This window comes from Pleurodeles waltl, chromosome 5 (genome assembly GCF_031143425.1).
Source record: "Pleurodeles waltl isolate 20211129_DDA chromosome 5, aPleWal1.hap1.20221129, whole genome shotgun sequence".
NCBI classification, from domain to species: Eukaryota; Metazoa; Chordata; class Amphibia; order Caudata; family Salamandridae; genus Pleurodeles; species Pleurodeles waltl.
Genome location: NC_090444.1, coordinates 1,734,434,278 through 1,734,452,431, shown reverse-complemented (window position 1 = coordinate 1,734,452,431; position 18,154 = coordinate 1,734,434,278). Strand labels below are relative to the sequence as shown.

Here is an 18,154-nt window from a genome sequence, read left to right as displayed (position 1 = left end):
TTAGTGGAAGGTAACTGTATGTAACTTACTGAAGGTTTTAACACGTCTACTGTGTCTTCTTTTGCATGATAACACGTAAAGGTGCACACACATGTGGTGCATTGATTTGTCAGAGAAATAAAAAAAAAACAGAGAAGATAAAAAATAAAAAATAGCCACACTGCAGGGTAAGTTTTGAAGCCTATAAATTGTCTATGCTCTGCACTAATGTTCGGTACAATTTTCAGAGCACACTGTCACTCCACCATCCTCCTTCGGTGGGTGTAACTGTTTTTGCTATGTCACTCCGGTTGCCCAGCCCACTGAATACAAAACTGGAGAACCCCGAACTTTATCTTCACCTCACAGCCCTCCAGGTCCCAGGAGTGCAGCATGGCGTCGTCCTTTGCCTCTAATATGAGATTTAAGTTCTCTTTATTGGCCATCACCTTCCAGGTCATCCTTATTATTTTGTTTGCTATTTTTGTGACCTATGACACCCCTCACCATGACACACATGGGAATAGTACACAATCTGAAGAAGACGAATTTATCAAGCTGTACCCCTGTAAGTATTTCTTTCTGGTGTTCATTTATTTATTGGAAGTTTTACATTTTGCTGCGGGGTGCTTGGGCGACTTTAGGGCGCTATAACGCAAAGAATATGTGGTTTGTTTAGAATCCACCGCTTTTAGATAGACCAAGGTCAACAAACATTTCCTGCATAAAGCGCTGAGAGGCTATAGACGTGGTAGGAAATATGCTGTGCTAATACTGGTGACTTCACATTTTACAGCATTTTGCCCTTTGCTTGTTTTTTTCTGGCACTGAATGAGACCATAATATACTGCTTGCCTTCCGTGCTCGACAGAGATTAACTTTAACTATGTTCAAAAACAACAGGGTAGTCTGTGGTTCCTCACAATAGTCCATTCACGCAGATGAAATTCCAATTAGCAAAAAATGTGTGTGCGCATGTTTTCTTCTCTCCTAAAATAGGGCATTTGGAAGTGACAACTGAAATCATCTTGTAGAGCTAGTAATAATGTCCGTCCCGCTGGTGATATCTTTGACGCCTTTTCCCTCACAGGCGTTGTTGTTTTCTCTTTGGAAGCGTGTAACGGTTTCCGAGTCCGTGCAAGGCGCTATCTCGTTCTCCAAGAGACGGTGCGTTTAGGGCAGCTCCTTGTCATCCAGCTGGCTCGCGCGATATGAGCTCTGCTGCTTGTAAATGAAGTGCAGCTTGTTTCCCTTACTGTAAAAATGCTGTGAGTGGCCGAGTGCATACAAACCCGAGGCAGCCCCCGATTCCCGCTCTGCTGAGTCACAGACCCACCCGCCTAACAAAAGACATGTGAAAACAGCACGATGCGCGAGGGACGGACTGCAAGTTAGACACAGTGTGGGAATGGGAAAATAAGAGCCAGCAAAATACCTGCATCTCTCGAGCGACCATCTCCAGGGCAATTTGAGAGGGGTCTCCAGAAATGTTTTTTTTAATGGGGCTAAATGTCTTGTTATTTCGAGCTATTTGTACGGAATGTTAAAAATGTGTGTTGCTGTTACTTAATTTAACGGTACTCTATTTACAAACCTTGGAAGAATGAAAGTCTTAGTTGACCCAGTCGAGCTTGGAATTTGTGAAGCGCTGCGCTCGCACGCGCACGCACACACGCACCAGTTATCAGCAGCATGCACTTAAGTCACTGAGCAATCTTGCTGGCTGAGTAGATTCTGAGAATCCGTCAGAGCACGAGCCCAGACAGCAGCTTATGTCTCCAACCTACTGGCGATTTTTTCCTATTTCCCACATGGCTACCCAGTCCTGTATGTTGCTAGATAGATAATGTCGGCAGCATTTCATTTTACAGAATATTAATTGAGGAAGGAGCATTCCACTCACATTTTTCCTATTTAACATTCAATCAGAGTTTGGTTTGTGAGACGTGATTCTATAAGAAATGTACTCAAGGAAACCTGTCTCGGGGTAACTTTTCCCGTGATGGGCGTGGCTGCCATTGGTGCAGCAGGTGCAGTGGCACCAGGGCCCAGAGTCTTCAAGGGGCAATTGGATCCTGAAAATTCCTGCCTTTTACTATCACAACAGCAGTCGAACTGGATATTTTGCGTGCTTGCACCGGAAACCGTGGCATCCTTGCTACACTACAGTTTCCTTGGATGTCACTTCATACATTTAATTCCCAAAATACTTTCTGGAGCACATTGTTCATGTCGAAAAAAGGTTCTGAATTATTTTTTCGCTGGCTCACATATTCCGTGTTACAATTGTATAGGGATTAGGAGACCCTTGCGCTCCTGTGCTCTGTGTCTTGGGGTTGCCCTGTTTGTTAGGGACAAACAAGATATCCCCAACACGCCACCCTCCTCCTTTTTTCTCTTCGTCACTCATAGTACGCCTTAGCCAAGTTCACCCCGCTTCTCCCTGAACCACGTTGTTCGCTTTCCTCTACTTTCTACGGCTGTACAAAGTGCATACACTTGCAATTTTATAAGTTTTTTCTTAAAATAACTTTGGGGTTTATTCAGAAAGGTACATTCAGTTGCAACTGTGAGTTCGTATGCAACTTTAACTACTTACATGCGATGATTTGACAAAGCACGTCTGCTGCAGACAGTGCTTAATTTGTAAATAAAAACGTGCCGGTGCCCAAAGCCTTCCTCTTAAACACGCGGCTGCGACAATTAAATGTGTGAACACGGAATACTGAAGCAGCATAATCCTGAAGCCACCTCGGGCCTCTTCCATCCATTTAAAGCCACTCCCTGCCCCTTCAGCTGACTTTTGCAGCTTTCTGCTTTCTCCCATTGTGACGCTTTTTCGTTTTTTCTCTTACTCCGTCTTTCCCATATGTGTCTTTTGCTCGCAGCAAATGCTTGAGGCAGAAGAATAAGGCCCGGCCCTCACAAATAAGTGCCGGTGCTCTGCACTGGAAACAACAAGCACACATTAAGTACTGGCTGCAGATGTAAATGGTTTTACAATTTCAGATTTCTCCGCCACAGGAACAGTGGAATGCCTACTTGTAAATCCCACTGGATGGGTGGGAAGGCGGCTTTCCATGATTTGACTTGAAAGTTTGGAAACCCGTACACAAATATATGTTTTTGTTCATTCTAAAACTCCTTTCCGCCCCCCTTGCACCATGGAAATTGTTGGAGATTTATTTGGCACAGATCACCCCCATATTTGGTGGGGGTTCAGGGTAAGGATTTTATCGACAAGGAAAAATGTTTTCCCTGCGGAGAAAAAAAATGTCCACATTTGCACAGAGGGCTCCATTCTTCCTGTTCATACTTTTTCACCTCAGAGAAATCAGCACTAGGGTAATAGATTTTTTTGAAAACTCACTTGACGTTCGTGTAGTAAGCGTGGGAATTTGCGCATGGCGCAGCTTTCCAGCATTTTACCAGGGATGTCAGTGAATAGAAAATAACCGAAAAAGTACGTTCAGGCAGAAGCGTAAAACCCCGCCCATACGTTTCCATTTATTATCACAAACTGGGCCCTTTGTGAGCTCTGTGAAGCGCCAACGCTTTGAAGTTTAAAAAGAAAAGGCGAGGGGTGGTGTCAGTATCCAAGCACGGGTGTGGCCGCAAGTAGCAGTGTGTGGCCTGCTACCAGTCAGTGCCAGTTCCATAGCAGTGCCCCACCCCTGGCATGCTCTAAGCACTGCTCCATGACTACTCCCTTGGTCTGGGCAAGCTCCTTCTCATTTCCCCTCCCCATTTCCAAATGCCAACACCTGTCCTGTCCCCTGCCATACTTGGAGATCTGCCACTGACCTGTGACTGTTTTTCAGTTCCCGCATGGCCGGCCGATGCGGTTATGAAAACAGACCAGTTGCCTGGGGCTGTAGGACAGAATCTGGTGAACGGCAGACAAATCTGGTCCACTTAGATACACACTGGAAGTACAACAGTACATCTACTTTGAACGTAATGCATGTCTATGTTTTAGGTAACAAAAAGCCATTCAAAATTCTAATTATTGGACCTGGCACTTGTAGGGTTATCCCCAATTTTTTTGCCTTCCTCCTATTTCTTCTGATATGTTTTGGTTGACTGTAGGACTCTGGGCACTTTACCCTTGCTAACCAGTGCTAAAGTGCAAATGCTCTCTTCTAAAATGTATTTGCAATTGGTTTATTCACGTATGGCATATTTGATTTACTAGTAAGTCTCTAGTAAAGTGCACTGTGGGTGCCCAGGGCCTGTAAATCAAATGCTACTAGTGGGCTGGCAGGACTGATTGTGCCACCCGCATGAGTAGCCCTGTAAATATGTCTCAGACCTGCCACCGCCGGGTCTGCGTGAGCAGTTTTAAACTGCATTTTTGGCCCGGCAAATGCACCCTCCAGGCCCAACCTTCCCTTTTACCACATGTAAGTCACCCCTCAGGTAGGGCCAAAGCAACCTCCTGGGCAGGATGCAGTGTATTTATAAGTAGGATATGTAGTGATGTGCTTTCCATGTCCTGATAGTGAAATACTGCTAAATTCGGTTTTTACTAATGCAAGGACTAGCTCTACCTTTGGATAACATGGTGATTGCCTTGAAATATCTTCTAAGTGTAATTTCCCATTGGGAGCAGAAAGAGATGTGCGGTTTGGGGTCTCTGAACTCACAATTTAAAAATACATCTTTTGGTTTGAAAATGCCACTTTTAGAAAGTGGGCATTTTCTTGCTCAACTATTCTGTGCCTCTGCCTGTCTGTGAAATGCACGTCTGGGCCAGGATGACAGTTGGGCTGTTTGTGAATTTACTCTAGACAGTCACACAAATGGAGCTGAGGTGTGCCCTGCATATCCTGATGGCTCTCCCAGAGCTGACACTTGCACCTGAATAGGGCTGCTCCTGTCCTTACACAAAGCAGCCTCCAACCCCCTGAAGTGTGTCTGGGGCAAGGGCAGGTAAGGCAGGGTCTTGTGCACTAGGAACCAACGCCTCACCTCCCCTGCCTAGCAATAAGGAACCAACGCCTCACCTACCCTACAAGAGTAAGGAACCAATGCTGCACCAGCTTTGCAAAGCCTCACCTCCCCTACTCCATGCACCATCTCTGTTTGCTCATTGTTTTCCAAGGTACTGTACCTGTAGTCTGTGTGACTCTGTGACTGGGACATACTCCCTCACGAGTGGCACTGGGTTGTTGGGAATATCTCCGTCAAGACGTCGTGATAGCCCCAGTTGAAGCTATTGTGTTTGTAAGCACTTTAGTCAGATTTAGGGCCTCATTGCAAGGCTGGCAGTCAGACCACCAGGGTTCCACCGACTGCCGGGATCGGTGATCCCGACAGGTTGGCGACAGGTGGGGGTTGCCATCCGCCAGGGCAGTGCTGCATGCAGCACTGCCCTGCGGATTATGGCCTCATTCTCTGCCAGCCTTTTCATGGCAGTTTTACTGGCATGAAAAGGCTGTCTGAGAACAAGTGCAGGGGGCCACAGGAAGGCCCCTTCCCTGCCCATGCACGTTGCATGGGCAGTGCAGGAGTCCCCCTGCCCAGCACCCTCGCAGTGTTCACTATTTGCTGTGCAGATATTGAGTCGGAGACAAAGCTGCTGCCTGTTTCCCCCTAGGCTGATGGGCAGACACCTCGGTTCCTGCCCATCAGCCTAGCGGGAAACACCTAATAGGTCCGGCGAGGTAGTCACCACTACAGGGGCAGCCACCCTCTCTGGAGTTTTGCGGATGGGCTATCCCTTCCGTCAAACTCAAAATCAGGCCCTTAATCTTTGAAAATTCATATCTTTACTTGTGTTTGTTGGAAGTTTGTTGTTTTGGTCCTGTTTTACTCAGATAAACATTGGCTATTATTCTAAACTGATGTGGAGTACTTTTGATGTGTTTTCACATTGTTACTGTGTGTACACATATGTTACATATTGCCTCTGAGGTAAGCCTGACTGCTTTTGCCAAGCTACCAAGTGGTTGAGCAGGGGTTATTTTAGCGTTGAGGCTCCCTTAACCTGACTGCAATCTAGAGACCCCATTTCCTAGCACTAATTAATTAACATTTTCTGATATTTTACAGAGGGACCATTGCCCAGGTTTTCTGTTTCCCCAAGAAGGAAAATACTATGATTGTGATCAATTATTTTAAGTTCTGTCCATACTATCCTCACATGATTCAGAGATGCATTTCATTTCCCTGTTCCCAAAGGCTTGCCTCAGAGGTCTTGTGGCAGGCACGTGAGAGCAGTGAATACATACAACGAGAGCATATGTAGAAACCTTCAGAGCAAATCTTTATAATGAGGTGAATCGCAGCTAAGTGATTTACACACACGCTTCATATCACATTGTGCTATTGTGCTAAACTATGCTTCGGTAATGTTATGCAAATTTTGCAAATCCTCCCATGAGGTTATAAGATAGAAAACGATCACTATTAAGCTGTTTATTTGCTGGTGTCATGACATCAGTGTTCACGGTGTCAGTTCTGTGCAATCAAAATGACTATTTGCTATGCACCAAGAGTCACAAAAACATGTGTGTGAGAAATTGGGTTGTTGGTTGACTGAGTTGTAAATCCTGGTCAATCAGCAGCTACAATCCCTTGCAGGGTGAACCACAAAAAGTTACTAAATTAACCTGTGCTTAACCCTGGGTAGCTAGGCACAAAAAGCAGTTAGGCTAAACTTAGATGCAATGTGTTAAGTATTTATGCAATATACAAACAGAAACAGTGAAAAAACAACACAACAAAAAAATCCCAAACCAATTTAGAAAAAATGTGAACCTTTTAATAAATTATTTGACATGAAAACCATCAAAATCCACTTAGTAATGCCAGAGGTATGAATTTTTAAAATTTAAGGTTCACTTTAGCAAGTCCTCAGATTTAGAAAATGGCCATCTGGGCACCTTTAGCACCCACAACCAAGGGTCCAGGAGTGGGTGGAGACTTGTTGGGATGCAAGACTCTCTCAGGCTGGGTCGAGGTACAGGTTTAGGATGGTGGATCTGGTATGTCCCTGTGGCTCAAAATAGGAGACCAGCTGAATTAGCCCCTGGAGTTACTTCTGCAGACCCGGGTGTAGGTGGTGATGCATGGATCTGCAGCAGGGCTGATCTCTGAAGGTCCCAAGCAGGCTCCAGGCAGCAAAGCAGTCCTTTCAGGTACAGCAGACTGACAGAGTGCACAGCAGGTCACAACAGTAGACAGTCCTCTGAGAGTCCTTCCACAGGTCCAGTAGTGAACTGAGGAGCAGGACTGAGAGCGCTCTTTTTATATCCTGGTACCCTGCTCCTAGAAATTGAGATATGTTTCCAGAAGGGTCTCTGAAGCTCCAGGAATTTCCTGCCTCCCCAGCCCTGGCTCCTAGCTGGCTGCACTGACAATACAGGGTCGTTAAGTCTTTTGTGTGGTGGCAGAGCCCAGCCTATTCAGTAGCAAGTGGGGCTTTCCTAGCTTAGCCCCCCCCCATTTAATTAGTTAATGGCCCATTCATGCTCTGCTAATCCCCCTATTGTGTAACTGTCTGGGGTGAATTCATAATGTCCCAACTGTCAGTTACACCCATTCATGAGACCTAAGGCAGGTTACATGCAGAAAGGACTAAGAGCAGGAAAATGCCAACTTTTTAAAAGTAGCATTTTCAAACTTGTGATGACAAATCTGACTTTACTATGACACAGGGTTATCAGTAAAAGTTCATAGGTACCAAACATGATATATCTACCACTTCTGGTTTAGGAATTACAATTTATTAATTTTAATAAGGAATCCCCAATTTTACCCTATGGAAGGGATAGACCTCTCAGTAGTGAAGAAACAAATGTGAGAGTTTTTCTGGACTAGGACATGTAAAACTAAAAAGTACACATCCTACTTTTTAATCACAAAGAACCCTGCTCCATGGGCTACTTAGAGCCTACCTTATGGGTGACATATATGTACTGAAAGGGGAGTTTAAGGCATGGCAAGTGGTTTTAAATGCCAAGTCAACATGGCACTGGGACACTGCCTTCAGTCTGAAATGACAGGCCTGGGACAAGTTTTAAGGTGCCACTTTAGTGGGTGGCACAATAAGTGCTGCAGGGCCCCTGGTAGCACTTAATTTACAGCCCCTGGGTATATGGTATACCACTCTACAAGGGACTTACATGTAAATTAAATATGCCAATCAAGTATATGCCAATTACAGCCTTTTTAGGGGAGTGAGCACATGCATATTAGCACTGGTTAGCAGTGGTAAAGTGCACAAAGTCCTAAGGCCAACAGAGCAAAAATCCTTATAAAATGGAGGCAAGCAGGCAAAAAGATTGGGGGAAGACCACCCTAAGGCTGACAGGTCTTGAACATGCTATCTCTGTTCATTTATTCTTATAATACATAGGATTCTGTATTAACAAGTACAACCAAACTTCAGTTTTGACCAAAGTGCGGAATGTATCACAACAACTGATGCTAGTAACAAGGAATTAGGGGCTACGCTGACACAAGTTAATGGTGAGGGTGACGAAGGTTTGATAGCTGTTTCTTCAAGGTCTTTAATACCTACTGAAGAAAATACTCTACTATATAGAAGGACGCATTAGCATTGGGAGGAGGATGTGTTGTGGGATTGTGTTATGGGTTTGTGTGATGGGCTGTTATATTTTGCATGTGATTCTCATTCCAAGAATGCCTGCATGGTTCTGGTGGACAGTTGGATGTTAATTCTGTACTGGAAGGATCGCTATTGTGGTGACTTTTTACCTAAGGAATAGAGTACTTCTACGAGTAAACTGTTTGGAGTGTTTATTGCATATAGTCCAACAAATGAACCACACTGTCACAAGCTCTCTTGCTCCTGTTACGCCTTACAAGTTCTCCAAAAAAGAACCACAGGTATAGGTGACTCTAGCCTGCATTTCTCAGTTTGTTTATACACCTTTCTTTCTACTTGTCTACTTTAATCTTGGGAACATTTTACATTTTACTTTTTAAAATGTGATTATCTTTGATGACCCAATGAAATAGAGATATCTTATATTTATACCAAATAGCTTAAACATAGTAAAATCACAACTCAGGTATTCCCATTAAAGACACATCAGCCTCAATGTTGCAGGTGCTTGGTGACCTGTTCTCTCATAAGTGACAACATCTCCATGGTAGACCTGGCATCTTTGGCATGACCTTCAACTCTTATGTTGCTTCTGACTTTGTTTTTGCTGGCTTTAGGAGTTTACATGGTAGCATTTGTTTACACCCAATTGGCATATTTAATTTACCTTCTATCCCTAGCAATGTGGTACTACATGTGCCCAGTGCCTATAAATTCAATTATACTAGTGGGCCTGAAGCACTGAATGTGCCACCCACTTAAGTGGCCATTTAAACATGCCTCACACCTCCTATTGCAGCCTGTGTTTTCAATCTTTATGCTACTTTTTTAATTTGGAAAAATAAAACTGTTGCCAAGCCCAAACCTTCCTCTTTAATACATATGTCACCCCTAGGGTACACAGCCCAGAGGGCAGGGTGCAGTGTATTTAAATAGCAACACATGTGCTTTTACGTTTTACGTGTCCTGGTAGTGACAAATTCATTTTTCAATACAGCAAGCCCCATCTCTTCCATGTTATAAAATTGGGTTACCATATTACAAACTTCCAGTTGGGAACAGGTCGACAGCTTGAGGTTGGTGTCTAAATATTTGTAATTAAAATCCCTCTCTAATAGTAAAGTCAGATTTTTAAACATGTCTGAAAATAGCACTTTTAGAAAGTTGGCATTTTCCGATCCATTTAGTGCCTGCAGCCTGTTCCTGCCTGCGTCACAAGAATGTGTGTAGCTGGCAGTTGGTCTTTGTTCATTGCTCCTGGACAGTAAAACAAAGGGAAGCTAAGTGTTGGTAAGATCAGTCATTCTGCTTTAACGAGGGGGAGTAACTGTCACCTACCAAACTTGCACATTACAAAAGCTCTGCCTGAGCACTCACACGAAGGGTTTGAAACCGATCTTTTGTGACACCCAGATAATCTGTGGCCTGGGTAGGGTGGAAGGGGATGCAGGTGGGTTGAAGCTCTAAAAGCTTTCTCCACTTCAAAGTGCCTACCAGTTGTAAATGTTGGATCCATTGACCCAACTGCTGTGCTGTTGAAAGGACCCACACTCTGCTGGACTGCTGAAGTACTGATGCCTCAATGTGCGGCCCCGCTGCCCTCTTGCCTGGGTGAGAAGGACTGGTCCTACATCTCTAAACCCAGGACCCCAGAGTGACTTCAACGGCTAGCTGGCTGGCCTTCAAAGCATCAGGGACAAAACAGGCTTTCAACGACTTTGAATCCAGCATTTGGACTCTGCCCTCTGTGAGTTTTACCCTCCAAAGTGGTACCACCTCTGTCCTGGACCCTTGGAAGATGGACTGAAGGTGTTCTGTCAGCCCATCTGTGGATTCAGCAGAACTGATGCAATCCTTCCACAGTGCATCTCCCGCAGAACCAGTGCATTGCTTCTGCTTCTCAATGCATAACCCTCAGAATCAATGCATTGCCTCTGTTACACAGATTTGTCTGATACAAATACTTTGCATCGACTGCAGCAGTCCATCACAACCACTGCTGCATGACACATTTTCATGCAAGGACATCGCCTCGTCTAATACTGCCCTTTGAACCATCGCAGAGCGGTGCTTCTCCATGAAGGACATAGCATTGCACTTCGCAGCTCCTCGGTCGGCCACTGCATAATGCATCTCCTCCTCTGGACCTTGCACTGCCTCTGCTGCTAGATGATTCCTCAATGCCAAACTCCGCAACTCCTTATAACAAGGATTACGGTACTGTGTTCAGCTTGCCTAAGTGGGTCCCTGTAGTTGGCCTGGATGCCATCACTGTCAGTCTGTACTTGTGACTTTGTCCTGGTCACAATTAGGTAACCACAGTTGGTGCTTGGTGCTTTTGCCAATATTTTCACTTAAATCTTTAAACTTGTGTATCTCTGGTTCTACTGATTGGACTTTTGCTCTTAGTTTATTTATTAAAATGTACTCTGTTTTTCAAAATTGGTGTGGGGCTTTTCTTCTCTTGTGTTTTCGCTCTATTACTGTTTGAAGTGCTGCATAAATACTTTACACATTGCCTCTACATTAAGCCTGACTGATCTGTGCCAATCACCCAGAGGGTTTAGCACAGGTTCATATGGTTTTTACATGTGACTTCACCCTGACGCAGATTGTGGTTGCTGCTTGAGGAGGGTTTTAGAGCCCCCTCAAACAGTAATCAAATTTCTCACACTTCCTTTCTGCCCATGGCTGACCCAAAGATGAATAAGAGCCATATCATTATGAATGATAGGCATTCATGAAATTTAAACTACACCAGTGTAATTTGTGTGAGTTCAGGAATTTTGTTTTATGCTTATTACACAAAATTTCCAAAACTATGCCATTACGCTACTTCACATAATTATGTGCTATTCGAGGTAAACGTTTACCGCAAAACACACTATTCATGGTAGAAAATATACTGCAAATTGCTGTTGTTTGGGGGTGCTTTTGTTACATTCTTCGTGCCAAAAATTTAGGTGAGGATGCATTTTGAGCCAAAATATAGCGCAAAATAACAGATTTGCATTTTGCGTAATTTTGAGAATTATTCTGAAATTTCATGTAATTATAAGGAAACACATTATAAGAATTTCACACATCTCTAATGACTATCAATGTGAAGATAGACACATGCATCATGCACTGCGCATCCCATTGGCTGCTTCTTCTCATATGTTTTTGTGTTTGTATATTAGATATAGATGTGTGAACTTAAGTTGTTCCTGGGACAATTTAGGAATAGCGATCCTCATCTTATAGTGTGCAGGGTTGCTTATACGAGTGCATGGGACAGTTGTGAAGAACTCTGGGCAGGCAGCCTGCAAGAAAGAAGTCTACGCATCCCCTTGTGCATGCAGCTTAACATAGCCAAAGATTAAATAACACAATTGATGGATACAAAATGAACATTCCTATCATTAATTTTTGTTACCTACTGAGACAAAGTCCTGCTTGGAGAGACCCTGGAGGGTTCCCCTGAATCTTCAGTGGACTGGCCCTGCAGATCGGTCACCTCCATCAGGAGGGGGCCACTAACTCCGCTGATGACAAACAGGTCAGGCCATGCCTGCAAGGGAGTTTGGCAGGGGGGGTACTCTGCTGGGGAGATGCGGAGAGGCTGCTGAGATAGCCCCTAGATGAAGGCTGGTTCCAGGAGCCCGACAGAAAAGAGATCCAGCAACAAGTGCAATGAAACCACCAGGAGCAAAATGACACCTCTTTTGTGCAAATTATTCTGGGGGTTGGCACAAGGAAAATAAGGGTTAAAGTAGCATTGGTGACTAGAATTCACCACCAGGAGCAAAACAAAATCAAAATATCCCCCAAGCAAATCAGCCAAATGGCTAGAGAAAACAACTCCAGAAACTCAATTCTCCAGGGTGGACTGGAATGAAAACAGAGCAAATAGTGCTTTGCTACTCCTTGCGACAGTTCCAATGGGGATGGCAAAGCCCCTGGGGAGGTGGTGTGTGGGACTCCCTTCCTGAGATCGAGGACCTCTAAGGGATCCCTGATGCTTCCAGGAGCTGTCCGAGGTGCCTCCGTCTCCCTGGGACAGCAGATAGGAGGAGCACCATCATGCTCCCTTTGTGGTGTGCAAATACGTCTCCTTAGCCATTGTCAACTCACCCTTGACATGTCGAAACAGAGCACGTTCTTTGACATCCACTCCTTTTCCTTGATTCTCTCCTTCCAGATGTCACCATGTATCTGCCCCAAGAGGATGAGCTACTTCCTGAAGAGTGCCATCTTCCACAGAAGCCACCATGGTGGCTTCAAGAGGAACTGCAGGCGGCCTGGCCTGGTGGATGATGAAGAGGAGATACTCCTCACCCAGCGAGACACATGTCTTGGAGGACACACAAGGATCTCTCAACATGTAATCAGCCAGGTTTTCACCCTTCCTAGGGTTAGTGAATGATGAAGTATGTGTATTCCTGTAGTTGGATTCCCCAGCGCTCATTTCAGGGTGGCATCTTAGCTCAAAGGTTCCCACAGATTGTCAGCAGGGCTTGATGATCCATAATGATGGTGAAGTGTTTGCCATAGATGAATATGTGTAAATGTTTGCAGGCCCAAACAACCACCAGGCTTTCTTTTTCTGATTGTGAATAGGATTTTTTAGTGTCTGTCAAGCTGAAGTTGGCATACGCCATCATATGCTGTTGATCATTCTATTTGTGATGTTGAGCTATTATGGCCCCCAACCCCATGGGGCTGACATCTACTATGAGTTCCATCTTTCAGTCAGCATTGAAGTACACCATGTTGGTGGCATTCCCTACTGCTGTTTCAATTTTGCAGAAGGCCTGGTTACACAATGATGACTACTAAAATAGCGGGCCTTGCTTAGTAATTTCTAGAAAGGGGTATTGCAAGGTGGCATAGACCTTTATATATCAAACACAATAGCTGGCCATCCCAAGGAATGAGTGGATGTTACCATCATCCATTGGGCGAGGTGTGTCATTCAAAGATTTTACTTTCTCAGGGTGAGGTCTTATGCCTTTACCAGAGGACATGTGTCCATAGGACTTCAATGTGGTTGTGTGCAATTCACACTTATTCTGATTAAGAGTTAGATAGACATCAAGAAGCACTTGACACGTGATCTAGAGCCCTGTTGTGGTCTTTAGTGGTGGCTCCAAATACTAGAATGTCACCACTGTAATTAAGGGTGTTCATTATGGGGTGAATAACTCTTCATGGCCTTGTGAAAGATTTCAGCTGTTGATGATACACTAAAACTCAGGCACTTATACCTTAACAGTCCTAGATACATTGTGAATGTCATGATGTGTAGAGGGCTTTTATGCAACTCAAGCTGATGATATCAGTTGTTGAGCTCCAATTTAGAGAAATTCTTGTCTCCATTCAATAGTGTGATCATATCACTGATGTGAGGCCTGGATGTCTATTCCGCTCAATGGCAGTGTTGGGAACATGCATATCTATGCACAACCGTATCTTTCCTTCTATGCCTCACTTCAATACAACTACTACCAGGGCACCCAAGGGGTCAGCTTGATGACCTTTCAAAGATATGTGCCTTGAGTAGATCCTGCAATTCATCTTCCACAACAGGTTGCAGGTAAAAAGACATTCTCTAATGATGTTGAGCTACCGGCTTTATCTGTTCGCTGATGTTCAAACATACTTAGACGTTGGCTAGCTTCCCCAGACCTGCAAACACCTTAGGGTTTTCTCTGTAATGTTCGGTTCATCATTCACCGTGTATAGAATGGCCACTAGCTTCAATTGTTCTGCAGTAGGTAAGCTTAGTAGACAGTCAGCTGCTCTCAGTCCACCATTCACATGCATTTGAGCTTCCACAGTCCTGTCCTTGTAAATAAGGGTTGTTTGGAATTGCCCTAAACATGGCAACAGCTGTTTGGCCATCCAGATGTATACTCACACAGGGGCCTTATGTAGCTTTAGTCTAGGGTTAATTTTTTTATATTCTGTGATGCGGATGTAGTTAAGGGAGGCTCCACTGTCTAGTATGAAGCAGGCCTGATGTTCCCCCATATGGAGGCTCAGTCTTGGATATTTCTTTGTCAGGTCATGGTCAGCAACCACGCAAACATATTCATTGCTGTCGTGCGATATAGGGATGAGGGACCTCAATTAGCTTGAAATGGAACGTTGTGATCTGGAGGTAATTTGTTACATTATGGTTGACCCGGATGAACTGGTAGAACGTTCTTGTTGGTCTATCACAGGCTTTGCATGATGGCGAGGCTTAGACTCCCATTTGTGCCGTGGTACACTTTGTTGTGATGCTTTGCATACTCTCTCATAGAGATTTTCTTTCCCACATTGCCAGTATTCTTGGCCAATGGCTTGGTATGCACCAGCGTGGTAGTATGTCTGTCTGCATCGGTAACATTCTCTTTCATTCTTTCATTTGTTTTGAACAGGCTTCAGGCCACAGTGATGATCTTGGGACCCTAATTTCCACTTGCACTCTGACTGTCATTTGTCCATGCGCTGAGTCTGAAGTCTGAAGGTTTATTTATGCTTCTTTGTCTTTCTGGCCTTCATCTTTTTTTGCACGTCCCTCTGCTTGATCATTCACTCTGGTCACCTCTTCTATTTTATCCAAAGAGTAACTTTTCTTCACAAGGCTTTGACAGAGTGATTCAGACTGATATTGCTCAATGACTCAAAGACGGAGTGCATTTTCTGTCACAAATATGTCAAAAGCACAGTCTCTCACCAACCGTTTGAGGTGTGGATTGAACTCCCCTCCTGATTCATCTGTCTCTTTTCAGGCCAAGTTGAAGGTATATCCGTCATAGTCTATATCTTTTTGTGTAGGAACCTTTTGTTGGGCGCCTCGCACACTAATTGAGAAGAAGTTGACCCCGCAGGTAATTCTTTGATGCTTTGACCGAAATCCGTGCCTACATGTTTTTAGAGCAACAAGACCTTGTTCCAGATCTGCTGCTTTCAATCCCTTCAAGAAATATTCAATGTTATCCAGCCATTCTTGCCAACGCAGTCCCATTCTGGCACCAATGTGAAAGGCAAGGATTCTGGGGATCAAAGATAGGAGACTCCCAGGATACTAGGAGTCTCTACATCACCTATTAAGGTAGCTGCCAGAAGTTGACATAGTGATGTGATACTTCTGATTATTTCTCAACTCTTTGCTTGGAAGCTACGAATTAGGTTTGTTTGCAGTGGTGTCCTTGGTACAGGGAGTGTCAAAAGTCAGTAGCACTTTTTCTCCTCCTCTGTATTTCTTACAGGAGATGTCAGCAAGTCACTAGTGCATTCTGGTGAAATTATTTTTGATTTTTTTTATTCTGTTGTGATTGGCCGGCCTGACTTTAAGTTGGCCACACTGGCATCTGTGCATTGATACTAGGTGGTGCCTGATCTCAAAATGGCTGCCAATATGATGACTTAGGCTGCCTCACCTCAAAATGGCTGCCATTGTTTCTGTGACATCGCAAGACTCAGGGTATTTGCACTGGCAGAGCGGCAGTGCTCACCTTCAGCTGGTGTGTCAGGTGAGTTTTTCTGTGTTTCTGGCTACCACATAATCTGGGTGGTTCACAGCACTGTATCAACCCCTGGCTCTTGTGTGACTGGGTTGAGCTCCCAAAGTCACTTTGCTCCAGTGAGACATTTTCTCACACAGCTGCTGCTGCAGGATGAGATGGCTGCTTGGATCCCACCTTCATCCCCAGTTGTCTCTTCAAAGCAGGCAGCAAAGAAGACACAATGCTGCTAGTGTAGATGAACTATTTTATTGGACCCAGTGTCTCGAGCCTCACACTTCACATTTTAACCCCCCCAAATACTAAACCCTCTCTATCTGTTTCTTCCCCAACTCCTCCTCTTCCTGTCCCACATTCCACCTGGGTAGGACGTCATCCTCGGGCAGGGTCCTAGTGCCCTACTAATTAGGTCGGTCAATATAACACTCAGCTTCTATGCTCTGTCTGTTTTGGCCTTGCCCACTGAAAACAAATAAGAACTAGAGAGCTAACTTCACTCATGGAATAGACCAGGTCTGGACTCTATGTTCTTAGAACCATGAGTTTAATTTTCTATTGCTGCATACTTATGGTCTGATTTAGAGTTTGGCGGATGGTGTTACCCCATATTACGATTCCATCATATCCTATGGGAATAGTAATATGCCTGACTGGATATCCGTCATGGTTGTGATGGAGTAACTGATCTGTTGAACTCTAATTCAGGCTGCTAATTTGTTGTCTGAAAGCATAAGTTCAAGAACACAAGTAACTTAATTTTCCATACAAAATCATTCCTAAGAAGTTGTCAATTCAGAAGAATTAAATAATACTATGACTTTGAAAACCCCTTCGATGGGTTTGTTCAGCAGGATGCCATACTTTAAGGTAATTATGCATTCCACAGTTCTGAAACGCCATCCACGGAGCATAGTGCACATAATAAAATTAGCGGTTGATGAGTTTGTTTCCACTGCCAGACCGTCCTGCATTTAGCAAAGGACCACCAGTGTTGTACCGTGTGCTGCCTCACATCTTTTGAAAAGGTGTTGAAGAAGCAGACTCCCTGGTCTTTTCACTTTACTACCTGGGGGTTGTGGGTCTGTGGTGTCAACTCTTTATTGCATTTTCCTTTATACTTCATGCTGTCCGTGGTAACCTCAGCTTTCACCACCTCTGAGACTACCACAACCAGCACTGCACACACCTGCACAGTTTGTTTTAAATGGACACTGAAATATCTCTTTCTAGCATTTTCTTTCATAAAGATTACCCCCACCCGCCGCTAGCCACTAAGCATATAAAATCCCTCCACTTTCCACTTTTTTGAACAAAAACATAACAGAAGTGCAGGTAAAATGCTTACATGATCCCCATGTTACCACAGTTATTAAGAAAACAAGTAATTTTCTATCCACAAATCCACTTCACTCTCCCTGTCACTGTCTAGGACTACGGTGGACTCAAACATTTACCTGTCACTCCATGTCAAGGAAGTGGGTGGAAAGTTGTGACTAATCAGAAGTTATAAATTACTTTTTTTTAAATAGAAATGCCATCTAAAAAATGCCATGGAAGATTGTGAAATACCTGAGACTCTTGTACAAGGCCATCTAACACATGTTGGTCATCCATTCTTCCTGGGTAGGGAGATATGGTGATCGTCAATGGCAAAGAATACAGATCTTTGGCACAGTAAATGCCATTACCAGCATGCGCCTCACATGGGTATTAAAGAAGGGGAGGTCAGCCATGCTATGGAGTACAATGAGGTGCCCGGTAGAGGACCCCATTACGAGTGGACTTCACCTCTCACCAGAACCTCCACATGTGTGGAGTGTCAAATAGGATATGGACTATTTTCCTCTCCTCTTGCTCACATCTCCAGCATGTTGAATGGTGAAGTAGTTCCACTGAGTGGAATATTGTGGAGTCCAATACTAGTTTTGAATTTTCTTGAAGTGACATAGCTTCATTTGGGATTCCCAGACCCCTTTGTCCATGTTTTTGACCAAGGCTGTCCAGTCCAATTCAGTGTAGTCAATGTGCAGTGCTCTCTGCCAGGTTTCCCACATGCTTCCAAAGTTGTAGTTTGGCTAGAGATGTGATATCAGTAAATTATAGA

General features: G+C 44.2%; 1 protein-coding gene across 1 annotated transcript in view; it reads left to right on the top strand.

Moving 5' to 3' along the window:
• The first annotated feature begins 325 nt into the window (after nucleotides 1–325).
• The window catches only part of RHAG (Rh associated glycoprotein), a 140,462-nt gene continuing 122,633 nt past the window's right edge, over nucleotides 326–18,154 (top strand). Inside the window, exon 1 of the mRNA XM_069236124.1 lies at nucleotides 326–547. Within this exon, the coding sequence (XP_069092225.1) occupies nucleotides 373–547 (175 nt within the window). The 5' untranslated portion in view covers nucleotides 326–372. The remainder of the gene's footprint in view (nucleotides 548–18,154) is intronic.